A 13,410-nucleotide genomic window follows, 5' to 3' on the forward strand; every position below is an offset into this window, starting at 1 on the left:
CCACACCATTCTATAGTATACACAGGTTGTCTAAAGAGAAACCAAACTTTTGCTCTAGGAAGAAAAATGAAAAAAAATTTATAAATATGTTTATTTATTTGAAATAAGATCCCTCTGCATCAACACAATGTTCAGAATGAGTAATTAGCATTTCAAAGGACTTTTTCAGCTCCTATTTTGGCACTTCGTTCAGTATTGAAGTCACTGCAGCCTCAATCTTGTGAATGTCCTTGTAACAAGTCCTTTTCATTGGAATTTTAAGTTTTGGGAACAGAAAATAGTCCCAAGAAAGATCGGGAGAATATGGTGGACAGTCTTGGGCAGTGATTCTCTACCTTTCTTTTTCATCACGGTACACTTTTAATAATTAAAAATTTGGCAGCACACACGGTTACCTCAGTAAGTTCCGCAGGACAACCGGTGATGTCATAACAGCGACTTTTAAATGCAGTTTGTTATTTAGGTCACATTTTCTAAACGTCTTAGTAACTACTGGCAGTTACTAATAACACCAGTTACAATTTCCAAACATACCCTAGAAAAGTAGAATCAATTAAAGTATTTGTCTGATGTCATTTATGTATGGATATTTGCAGTGACGGCACACTCCAAAAATCTCTCGACGCTAAAGTGCCACAGCATGGTGGTTGAGAATCACTGGTCTAGGGTTACAATACCTTTTTTGAGCCAAAAATTCACAAACGATGGTACTCTTGTGTGAGGGTGCATTGTCATGCAACAGTGTCCAGCTTCCTTGAGCACGATACTCTGGCCATATGTGTAAAATTCGCTTCCAGAGACGTTCAAAAATATTCAAATAATAATCTTCAGTAACATTCTGGCCATTTGGGACGAATTCTTTGTACACAATGCCTTTGGAATAATAAAAACAGAGGAGCATGGTCTTGACCCACAATTATTGGAAACAAAGTTATTTCATTGTGGGCTCATCTGATGGAACTTTGGCATGTTGTATTGGTAGTACCACGTCTCATCACCCATGACAATATTTTTGAGAAAATTTGGATTGCGGCGAGCCATCTTGATGATGTCCTGAATGTGATGAATGAGTGCCTGCTTTTGTTTCTCAGTGAGTGAGTGCAGAACAAAGCAGGAACAGACCTTACATTTGATCAAATGATTATGTGGAATTATGTGGACAGAGACCTTTGACACTCCCAACTCCTCTGACAACTTCTACATGTCATATTTGGATCCTTTCCTAATATTTGTCACACTTTATTAATGTTACTGTCTGTAGTCGACATCTTCAGACAACCACTTTTCGGATCATTTTCAGTTGACTCCTGGCCATCTTTGAATTGACAATCAGTCATAAATGTGTGTTTGGCTTGGGCAATCATCCCCATATACTTGTTTCGGTAAAAGTTTTCTTTAGTTTTATGCAGAACTTGATGTTGGCACAGTTCTTCCCTGCAATTTTCTGTTGAGGATCACAAAATAGATCCTTATGTTTCACAACACACAAAGGATTGTTCTGAACCAATTCAAATGTAATTGCACATGATTGATAATATAACGTTTAAAATTTTGAATTTGACTATTAAAACTAGTTGTGCTATCTAGTTACATTTCTAGAGCAGAAGTTTGGTTTCTTTTTAGACAATTTGTGTATATCTTTTTATTTTCATTTTAGCAATTTTTGCAGAATATATGAGTGTGTGGATTACATGCAGAAAATTATGGTAGTAAATTTTAAGAAACTATATTATATTAAAAATAGCTTTAAAAATTTTGGTGTTTTTTTTTTCTTTTTTAGTATCTTAATAAGACCTATAATGCTGAAGTGCCTTTAGTTTTGATGAATTCCTTTAATACAGAAGAAGAAACACAAAAGGTTTTAAGAAAATATAAGGGATTTAATATAAAGATATATACTTTTATGCAAAGCAGGTAAAATTAATTAGTAATTTATCATAGTTAATATTTTAGATAATTTAAAATTTAAATAATTATAAAAAATTTTAAATTAGTAGTGCTTAACACTACTAATTAAAACTTAATACTGCTAAAATATTAAATTAAAATTATCTAAAATGCAAATGCAGAAGATAAAATTTTAATTAAAAATATTCCAGTATAAATATTGCTTAATATTTACAATATCTATTTTCAACCAAACTCTATATTACATCTTCATATAGCATTAGGTTAGATGTATGATTTTATTTTAATGAATTTAAGTACAAAGCATATTTGCTACTCAGAATATTTAATTTAAAGTGAGTTAAATTTCATGATATTTGGATTATCTGAAACATTTTAAAATTATATTTACAGAAAACAATTTTTTTCAGCAAAATAAGTGTTTTTAATCTTTAAAAGTTTACAATTTATTTATAATTTATTTGAGAAGACAATAAGATATAAACAAAATAATTTTGTTCATTTTTATTACATTTTTACGTTTATCAACATTATTCAATTTGTGTGTCTTCAGGAGAACAACTTTATGGATGATAATTGTCATAGAAACATGCATTACTATACATTTCTTCAATGTGTGCATTGAATAAGATTTACATATGACACTGGAAAAACAAATGTGATTAATGTTCAAAAATATTTGTCATCAACTAATTTGGAAGAGACCATGTGTACCATATAATATTTTCAAATATCAGTCTGCTAAATTGGTGATGTATTATAGATTGTAATTTTATTGCATCTTCTTGAGATGAAATTTCATGGTGCTGCTTTATTAATTGTGAACAGTTCTGCAGTTTTATAAAGTTTTTAATTTGTCGATAAAAATAAATGTTGCATGACATTTTTTAATTTATAACTTTAAAATTTTTAAATAAATTTAAATATATCAAGAATAAAGTGAGTGATGGTTTTAGAGGGGAAATAATCCATTGATAACCCTTAGATTGAAGCATCAACTTAGTGATTATGAAACTGGTGCATTCACACAGTCAGCAATCATTCTATAAATGATAGAAATGCTGAAGATTTTGAGTGATTATGCAATTTTCAATCTCAGTTTTCTTGTTTAATTTTGAATAGTGTGCCTTACTGCTTGACACATGCCAACTATTGGGATGCTCTATAGCCTCACTGAGTTTAATCAAAATTGGTGACCTCCAATATCATGCCATTCCTTGTTAGTTGATACAGATTTCTTTAAAATTTTAACAAAATGTATTTCTCTAGCACTGGAAACATGATAATCTTCAGACCACTGAATCTCATTAGTTTCTAGCAAAACACACAAAATATATCAATTCACACAAAATATATCAATTCACAAACATTTTCAGAATCCACCTAATTCCAGCTTCATGTTCAAAGAGTTCGTTTTGAATAGTATGCATGTGTAGAATTCAAATTTGAATAGGCCAATATAAGACATGCACTGAGCTATACTACAAACCTGAAGCTGGAATCACATGGATTCTGAAAACGTTTGTGAATTGATATATTTTACATGTTTTGCTGGAAGTTGAAACATCTTCTGACCACTAAACCTCTTCAAATTCTAATATTCTTGTAAATATTTTCATTTAGGATTTGCATGGTATGAATAAGAAAATAAATTTTATTTACTATATAAGGAAAATATGTGTAATTTTAAATACATGAAACATTGTTTAATCATAAATAATAATTTAAACCATAAATGTTATAATTTACAATACTACCATAGTATTATAATATACCACATTATACTACTATATATTTATAGTTAATTGACACACACACACACACACACACACACACACATTGTATTTTCTGTAATATTTCTTTTTTTAATTTATAGTGCAATTGCATAGTTTACGTTTAAATATTTGTTATACTTTATTTATACTATTATTATAGTTGTTATTATTTTCAAACATGATGAACATTAAACTTCAAAAATTAAAATTCATATATTAGATGAAACTGTAAAATTTTAATAAACTCATTGAAATATTTTTCAGGTATCCACGAATCAATAGAGAGAGTCTTTTGCCTATTGCAACATCTTTAGATGACTCAGATCTTGAAGCGTAAGAAATTATATTCCATAATTTTATTATAATTAGTTTTAAGAAAATCTTATTATTCTTTTTCCCTGTTCAAGATTTTAAATTACATTCTGTAAAAATAGTAAATTTTAAACAGAATTTTTGAATTACTGTTCATAAAATTTTTGATATGTTTTGAAAAATTAAAATGTAATAAGTTTATGTAAATAATAGCAGTGCTTCATTTGACTACCTTTGCAGCTCAACAGACTGGTCAATGTAGTTTGTGGCAGTTTTATTTTTGTATACTGGACATAGCTTGATTATGCAGTTTTTCTTTGAGTGGTATAGCTTCTAAATAATAAAATTCATCTCCACTCCTAATTCTCTTTGCTGCATTTTGAATTTTATTTTTCAATCAAACATTTTAATGATTTTTTTTCTCCTTTGTAGAGGAATTTATATCGTGTTTTTTGACAAATATGAGGTTCTGTTTAAAAGTTGATTGACAAGTAATGTTGTAAATTGAATATTGAATATAATAAAATGATTGAATAAATTTGAGAAAATTTCATCCAATGATTTGATGACAGTCAAAATGTTAAATAAGTGAAATAATATTTTAATAATAATAAAAACTTGATAGTAAGACAAAAGAAAATGCTATCATTTATTATTTTGCTCTATATTATTTTAATCATCCTTAAAAAATAAGCTGCTCATGCTTAGACTATTTGAACACACTTCTAAGAGATGTAATAGTTGAATTTTAATATTGTGAAGTGCACAATATTTTACTTGGAGATTTTCAGATTTTTCTGGTAACATATTTGATATTCTTTGACTGTACCTTTTTTTGCTATAAAAGGTCTGCTGCAACTCACATTTCATTAGTGAGTGAATAGTTTGATTAATTAGACTGATATACAGTCAAACCTGTTTTTGTGCGGGGGATAGGGACCGCATAAAGGAAAATGCATTAAAAAAAAATCGCGCAAAACTTCACGAGTGGCTATAAAAAATTGTTTTTGCAACACAATTAAAAATATATTTTTTTTATGTGGTGAATAGGGACCGCATAAAAAAAGTCTCACGTAGAAAATAACTCGAAACCGTACGAAATAACTAGGAATTGCTTTTTTAACTCCTTGGGCCTTTTTCTGCAACACCTAATGGGGAAAAAAATCCTCTAAGAATTTTAATTTTTATATTAATTAAATATTTCCACTTAAATAGGAATCTAACATTAAAAAGTTAAAAATAATCATTAAATAATGATTTTATTTGATAAATACAGCTGCAGGAAGTGTTATTTCATTTAACAAGGCATGAAATTTTACACCTGCAGTCTAAAGCTGGAGGGGAGCTAACTTACAGCATCTGTTCAAATATAACATAATATTTATGGTTTTTATGCTATTAAAATAAGAGAGGACCGAAATAAATGTATGAGAAAAAAATTTTTCTGAATAAAAAATGAAAAAACCTGCTGATGTCATAGAAAAGAACCAATAGAGTTTTTAAAAATTTTACAGGAGTCAATTATGTTCCAATTTGATTGAAATTTTCATATAACGCACAAAACAAATCGCACAAATAAAAATTGCACAGAAAAAGACCGCACAAAAACAGGTTTGACTGTAATTTTATCATCAGATTATCTTGTTACTCATAAATACAGATACATATGTACATAAACAAAACAACAGTCAGTTTTGTTAGCTATGCCTTAACCTAAGCCCAGCATAGTACTAGGCACCAGTATGAACTTATTAAGATACAATCCATCAATAATAATAATATAGAGTGAATGGTTTGATTAATTAGACTGATATAATTTTATCATCAGATTATCTTGTTACTCTATATTATTATTATTGATGGATTGTATCTCAATGAGTTCATACTGGTGCCTAGTACTATTCTGGGCTTAGGTTAAGGCATAGCTAACAAAACAGACTGTTGTTTTGTTTATGTACATATGTATCTGTATTTATGAATTTCTTGACTAACATTTTTAATATAACTACTTTCTGTAATGTGATATATGCACTGTTGTTAAGACATAATGTTTCTAGAGTTTTCTGTGGTATGTGGTAAGATGCCTGTGTAAGAGATGACTATAGGCATGATAGGCATCTTATTTTCCACAGGCATTTTATTTTATGGATGAGTTTTGAGTATTTACTAAAATTTTTTGGTGTTTATTTTGTTAGGTGTTTGGAACAGGTATGTCTATGATGTAAGTAATTTTTGTTTGTTAATGAATATTATGTCTAGTTTATGATGATGAATTTCTCTCTCTCTCTCTTTTTTTGATCATGACTTGGTCTTAATATATTTTGTGTGTGATATCTAAGTATCTAAGATTATTTGCAATATATATTTGTAATATGGTACTTTGGTATGTAATAATTTGTATGCAATCTCTTTAGATATTATGGAATGAAAACAAAACACCTTGGTATTTCCAGCAAACAAGTAAAATTTAATAAAATAAAAACGTTTTCGACTATTTTTAATAGTCCTCTTCAGTTACTCTTTAAATTGAAAATGGAACAATTCTTTAAACAGAATTAGAACAAAAAATAGAATGCCAGCAATAACATAATTTAAATTTAAAAAATAAAATAAAAATAACATGAAATAAAAGTAACATAAAAATAGTACAAATTAAACAGTAAAATAAAACAAAGTATTAATATAATTAAATGTAGTAAAAAGATTTCCATGCACTAGATAGACTATCAGCATCTCTATGGTTGATGCAACCTTTGGTATTATGTGCCTTGTAAATCTCGAGTTTTTCAATGTATTTAATAAAATGTTTGTTAGTGGCAGTCTTAATTATGGAAGCTTTATCCCAATAAATATTGATATCTTGTTCTTTTGCAAAGGCTGCTAGTACAGTACTGTCCAAGTGTTTAGTAATTGAATATTTATGCTCCTGCAACCTCTGTTTTAAAGACCTCATGGTAGCACCAACATAAACTAACTCTGAATTAAAACGGTAGTCAGTTAATGGGATTGAATATACTCCTGATGTGTTGTTTCGATTTAGTTTCAACTTATCGTTCCGTAGAATTCTGTAAATCGTAGGATTACGTCGATAGATCATTTTAACATTGTTCTTGCGAGCTATTTTCTTAAAGATGGAATGTAGGAAAGGAATATAGTTGAGAACTACTTTTCGGTCTTGGCTGGTGGTAGTAGGATGTTTATTTGTTGGGTTACAAAATTTATCAATAAGAGCGTTAATCTCCCGTTTATTTTTTATTATTAGATATTATGTTGTTTGATTGTGTCAATGTAAATAGTCTGTATTTGATTATTAGTCTGAAAACTTATTCTACACTAAAAAAGATTTTTTGAAGTCAAAATATGTTTGCAAATCTAATATCTTAAAATCTGTTTCCTTCCTCTAATTAATACAGTGATTTCCAGCTAGTATGCTGCAAGATGAATTAAACTAAAATGACAAATTTTAAAATATGTAAAAAAATAAAATATATTTCTATGCTTTATTTAGCATATTTTAGATGCTTTAAACCTGTTTTAGACAGGTTTCACTATATATGCAGACAAATTGTGTTCTGTACATGATTTCAATAAGAATTTGGAGGAATCCCAGTAAATGCTCTTTTGATTGCATGATTATTCCTTCCTTTGTAACTTCCTGTTAATTGTCAACTTATTTTAAAATTAATTTGCAATAACTTCCAAGAATTTCTAATCAGTTCAAATATATTTTTAACTTTTTATATAATAAGATTTTCTTTACAAGAAAATGGATAGATCATTTTTGTTCAGTAATTGTGTAAAGCATGTGATGATGATATTGAAAATATGTTATTTTGCATAATTAAATGTAAATAATTTATAATTAGACAATTAAAGTTTAATCTACATTATGTGACTGCTAATTACCCATAAATTATAAACAAATGAGGAAAAAGTAACTTACATGAGAGTACTTGTGTGGTAAAGCATTCCCAAATAAAGAGAAAATATAGGAAATGCTTGTTTTTACTATGAATTTTAACATTAACTGAAACAATTGATAAACTTATGAAATCAAGGCATTTAAGCTTAAAGTGTGAAATGTGATAAAATATTTAAATAAAAAGGGAGATTTCCCAAATCATGGATTAACATTAATATCAGGCTACTATATAGACATTAAAGTAACTGATATATAAAGAATCAAATTAAAGTAACTGAAACCAGCCCCTCACAAATATATAAAATATTGTAAAATAAATATAAATATCCCAAAGCCTGATATTTTAGTTATATTTTAGATGATTGCTAGATTAAATCAGGTTATTTTTAATTAAATTTTAAATGATTCAGTACTAGATGTAGGCCTTAGGTGTCATTTCTCATTAAATTTAATAATTATAATTAATATTTATATTCTGGAAGAAAAGAATCAGCCTGAAGCTGGAATTTAGAATTTAATTTAAAATAATAGCAGTAAAGTAGCAATTTAATCCAGCAGTCATTTGGTATATTGTGAAATATTTAAGAAAAATTAAAGTTAACGGTTTTTAAAGATTTAGGTGATTTAAAATTTTCTGCACCTAAGTATAAATTGAATAAAATTCTAATATGAAATTAAATTTGGCAACTATTACAAATTTCTTTGAGTACTCCTTGAAAGTACTGTACCATAGGTTGGAAAATTCTGATTCAGAGATTTATTGTCTTTGCTTTAAAGAGATCAGACTTCTGAAGTTCTTTCTCATTGGGTGCACAATGGACCTTTTTAGCTCCGTGTGTTTGGCTTAAAAGCTCTCACTTGTACAATAACATTGATAGTATAATGAACAAGATCTTGATTTTGAATGAAAGTAATTTCAATCAACAAAAAGTTTATTGAAAGAAACAATCAAATATTATGAGACTGTCAATAAGTCCATTACAATCAACCTGTTGACAAGTTCCATATCTAATAATAAGGTGATACAATCATGTATCACCTTATTATTAGATATGGAACTTGCATGATTGTAGAAGTGTGCTGAGAGTCAAAAAAGATTAAGAAATGCTGGTATAATGGATAATAAAGAAATATCTTAGTAATATGAAGAATTTTGAAGAAACTTTGTATAATTTGATGAAAGATGTAAGTTTTATTCTTTCATAGATGGTATCCACCAGGACATGGAGATTTTTATGATGCATTTCATAATTCTGGTTTACTTCAACATTTCATTGATGAAGGAAGACAATTTTGTTTCGTTTCTAATATTGATAATTTAGGTGCTACAGTTGATATAAGTATCCTTTTTTTATCACTAATTATTATTATTATTATTAATGTAAAGGTATAGTATAATTGTACTTTAGAATATATGAAAAATATAATTGAAATATGACTGAGAGACTGTAGTGAAGATACATAGTGGAAGTGTCATAAAATCAGACCATTACAAGCTCCTAGTTTTTATAACAATGTGTAAATACAGAAATGTATAATACACATTATGTATTAATTATACAATGTGTATTATATATTTCTGTATTTGTCTTCAAGTAACAATATTAAGAATTTAAAGGTAATAAAATACAAAATAAAATAATTTATCTTTTCAATTTTCAACAAAGGGCCTTGCACAATCTTTATGAATTTTGACCTTTTGTGAAATTGACTGAAATTTTAGTTTGTTATAATTTTTGACTAACTGATGAAAAATCTTATTGGGCGCACCGATTGAAAATCATTAGTTCTTATCTTAGTCATTTGAATATATGAAAAGTGTATATACAAGGTAGTAACAAGTCTCTTTCCAGCCAATTATTTTAAAAAGTAACAGGCAATCACTGTAGATGAAAAACTACATTTAATCATCTTTTAATGTATTCCAAAATGTAAAGTAGGATCCTGGGACTGACTGCTAAACATGACAGGAAAATGTTTCAATGCACAACACGATTGCAATATGGGTGTGATTGAATGTGTAGTTATGTTAGCAATATTTCCGTCTCGACACCTATCAACCTGTAAAATGCAACCTTCTAATTCTAATTCCAAACGTTTTCGGTCTTTTTAAAAGTCTTCTTCAGGAATACAAATCGAAATGATTCTTTCTTTAACTGACTGTTTGTTTTGGAACATTATAAATTTTAACTTTAAATTTAACTGTGCAGGCTCGTATATAAATACCTATAAACGATGATGTTACTCGCACCAATATACATAATAATATATGAATAAATAATTAGCCACTCGTCTCTTAATTATTATTCAAAATTATGCTTGCTCTCCAAGCGGCTGATATTTTACTGGACTCTCTAAAATTTATTGTGAGTCCTTCTTGGTACGTCTTATATATCTGCCATGCCTCCGCATATTTCAAGTGCCTCTTGTCATGGATCTTTTGTATTATTTTAGCCCTTTGCCAATCCACAGTGACTTCCTCCGGGTCTGCAATAGCATACTTAGCTAGGGCCGTGACCAGTTGCTCATTACGCACGTTTTTTTCATGCTCTTTCAGTCTTTCTTTTAACGATCTTCCTATTGCCCCAATGTAGTGTAGCTCTGCATGTCTCCTTGCATCGTGAACCAGAATCCTATATACCCCTGGAATTGAGCTCTGGTCTAATTCTTCCTTGTCATTGCGTAGTATTTGGTAAACTGTGGGATTTCTTTTAAAAATTACTTTCTTGTTTGTTGCTGTTCCTATTTCATTGTAAATATTATTAAAGGAGCCATGTAGTCCATAACCGTGTATTCATTCATTATTTCCCACTCAACCTTATCTATATCGTCTATTCTTGTTTTGTTAATGATGGGTCTTATTGTATTTTGGTAGCTGCACTGCCTGGCCTAGCTCTTTCACATACTCTAATTCTTTCATTCTGTCTTGTGGTTTGCTGCAGTGTGTGTAGGCTCTCTTTATTAATGCCCAGAACACTGCTATTTTATAAGGTGCTGGGTTATGTGAGTTCCATGGTATAAATAGCAGGTTATATGTCGTCTTTCTGTACACTTTTGTTATGACCTCTCCTCCTTTCTCAAATTCTATTTCTATGTTTAGAAAGTGCACACTTTTGCTGTCCTCTTGCTATAGTTCCAGTTCTAGGCCAAATTTGTTGGAATTGACATCCTTGATAATTTGTTGCATGTCTGGTTTTTTATCCCAAATAATCAATACGTCATCAACGTAGCGTGCATAATACCAAATGTGTTGCTTATTTCGGTAATATTTCTTTTTATAAAGTTCGAACGACCATCTCGCATAAAGCTCCTGCAATAGGGCTTCCCATTGCTACTCCTCTATGTTGCATGTATGTAATTCTATTAAATTTAAAGATAGATGAGTAAGTGGACTGTGTCGTGCTGAATCGAACTTTTTTGATATTAGATTTACTTTTAAAGTATAATTTTTATGTTTTTATATTTTTCAATATATTTATTTTGTTTGTACAAATTAAAAAAATAAATTTTAACGATACAATAACCTCAATTATTATTATAGAAATTTTCGTTAGGCTTAAAATCGATGAAAATTCAACACGAAGCCACATGCAACAGAGAAAAATTTCAACATCAGATGGGTTAATATATTTTTTCGTACATAATCAGTTATCCAAACAACCCTAGTCCCCAATTGATTCAGATACGTGACTCTCTACTGTAATACAAAAGATCCATGACAAGAGGCACTTGAAATATGTGGAGGCATGGCAGATATATAAGACGTACCAAGAAGGACTCACAATAAATTTTAGAGAGTCCAGTAAAATATCAGCCGCTTGGAGAGCAAGCATAATTTTGAATAATAATTAAGAGACGAGTGGCTAATTATTTATTCATATATTATTATGTATATTGGTGCGAGTAACATCATCGTTTATAGGTATTTATATACGAGCCTGCACAGTTAAATCTAAAGTTAAATTTAAAGTTAAAATTTATAACGTTCCAGAACAAACAGTCAGTTAAAGAAAGAATCGTTTCGATTTGTATTCCCAAAGGCTGCCTTTTGAAAAGACCGAAAATGTTTGGAATTAGAAGTCTGCATTTTAAAGGTTGATAGGTGTCGAGACGGAAATATTAATTAGTCCTTAAACTCTTCTCTAACCTTTGTATCAGGTACTTCCTTTACTGTCCAAAAACAAACGTTTTCGGCCTCACTTGAAGTCTGCTTCAGGTTAATCAAACAAAAGAACAAACGAGAACTGGCTTCCAAATTATTTGAATTAATCCTCGAGGATTAATTCAAATAATTTGGAAGCCAGTTCTCGTTTGTTCTTTTGTTTGATTAACCTGAAGCAGACTTCAAGTGAGGCCGAAAACGTTTGTTTTTGGACAGTAAAGGAAGTACCTGATACAAAGGTTAGAGAAGAGTTTAGGGATTAAATAAACCGGTAGTCAGACTAGTAGATTGGGTATATTAATTAGTGCAGTTAAAGAAGAATGTATATATATGTATATATACATATATACAAGAAGAATGTATGAATAGAAGAATGTAATGTAAGAAAGAATGTATGTATGTATGTATATATATATATGTATATATATGTTAGCAATGATATGGTATGAAAATGATTCAATGTAGTAGAGAATATCAAAATGTCATTAAATAAAACAGTGCTAACTTAATCACCATGTCACTGCTAATCTAAACTTAACTGCACAGTCAACCACTTCTGCATCACATTCATATTATGCAGCAATATGTTACTATTACCGTGTATTTTAAAATGAAGAATTTTCCTGTCATATTTAAGTCTGTGTCAGGATCCTTCTTCATATTATGGAATATATTAAAAGATAATAGTACTTAGTTTTTTCCATCTACAGTGATTGCTCTATTATTTTTTAAAATAATTGGTAGACCCTTGTTACCACCTCAATAGATTCAAACAGCTGTAGCAAGAGAATTAGCCATTTTCAAGCTTGTGCCTGTTGACTTTCCATCAGTTAGTCAAGAACTATAACACTAAAATTTTAGTCAATTTCTTGAGACCAAAACCCATAAGGATTGTATGGGATCCTTTTTAGCATTTAAACTATTAGTCATTTTAAATATTGTTATATTAATGGCAGATGGCATGAGATGTGTTATTTACACTAAAAATGTGTGTTTTGCAAAGGGATCATCTACATTACTTATATAATCAAATTTTTAGCATATAAGACATTAATAGATAAGATAAAAATTTCTTAATGAATTAATAGATATATTAAACTTTTTGTTAAATCCTACAAAAGAACCACATCCGGAATTTCTGATGGAAGTAACTGACAAAACAAATGCAGATGTAAAAGTAAGAAAAATGTTTTGTTGACAATGTATTATTATTATTATTTCTTACATTTAAGTTTCAAAGTTGTTACCAATATTGGATTAATTGATATAATCATTACTCTGTTATTTTAATATTCTTCTGTTAATGTAGAAAAGTTAGCTGAGTAGGTATT

The 13,410-nt window shown here is 29.1% G+C and overlaps 1 protein-coding gene across 2 annotated transcripts in view; it reads left to right on the forward strand.

The window, feature by feature from the left end:
• LOC136977511 (UTP--glucose-1-phosphate uridylyltransferase-like) overlaps positions 1-13,410 on the forward strand; it is a 73,787-nt gene that overhangs the window by 29,846 nt on the left and 30,531 nt on the right. For both annotated transcript variants that reach the window (XM_067273010.1, XM_067273002.1), the window contains exons 5-8: positions 1,781-1,914; positions 3,948-4,016; positions 9,124-9,257; positions 13,168-13,256. In XM_067273010.1, the coding sequence (XP_067129111.1) occupies positions 1,781-1,914; positions 3,948-4,016; positions 9,124-9,257; positions 13,168-13,256 (426 nt within the window). The remainder of the gene's footprint in view (positions 1-1,780; positions 1,915-3,947; positions 4,017-9,123; positions 9,258-13,167; positions 13,257-13,410) is intronic.

Source organism: Centruroides vittatus, unplaced genomic scaffold, assembly GCF_030686945.1.
Source record: "Centruroides vittatus isolate TY-2023 unplaced genomic scaffold, ASM3068694v2 contig_1114, whole genome shotgun sequence".
In the NCBI taxonomy this organism is placed as follows: domain Eukaryota; kingdom Metazoa; phylum Arthropoda; class Arachnida; order Scorpiones; family Buthidae; genus Centruroides; species Centruroides vittatus.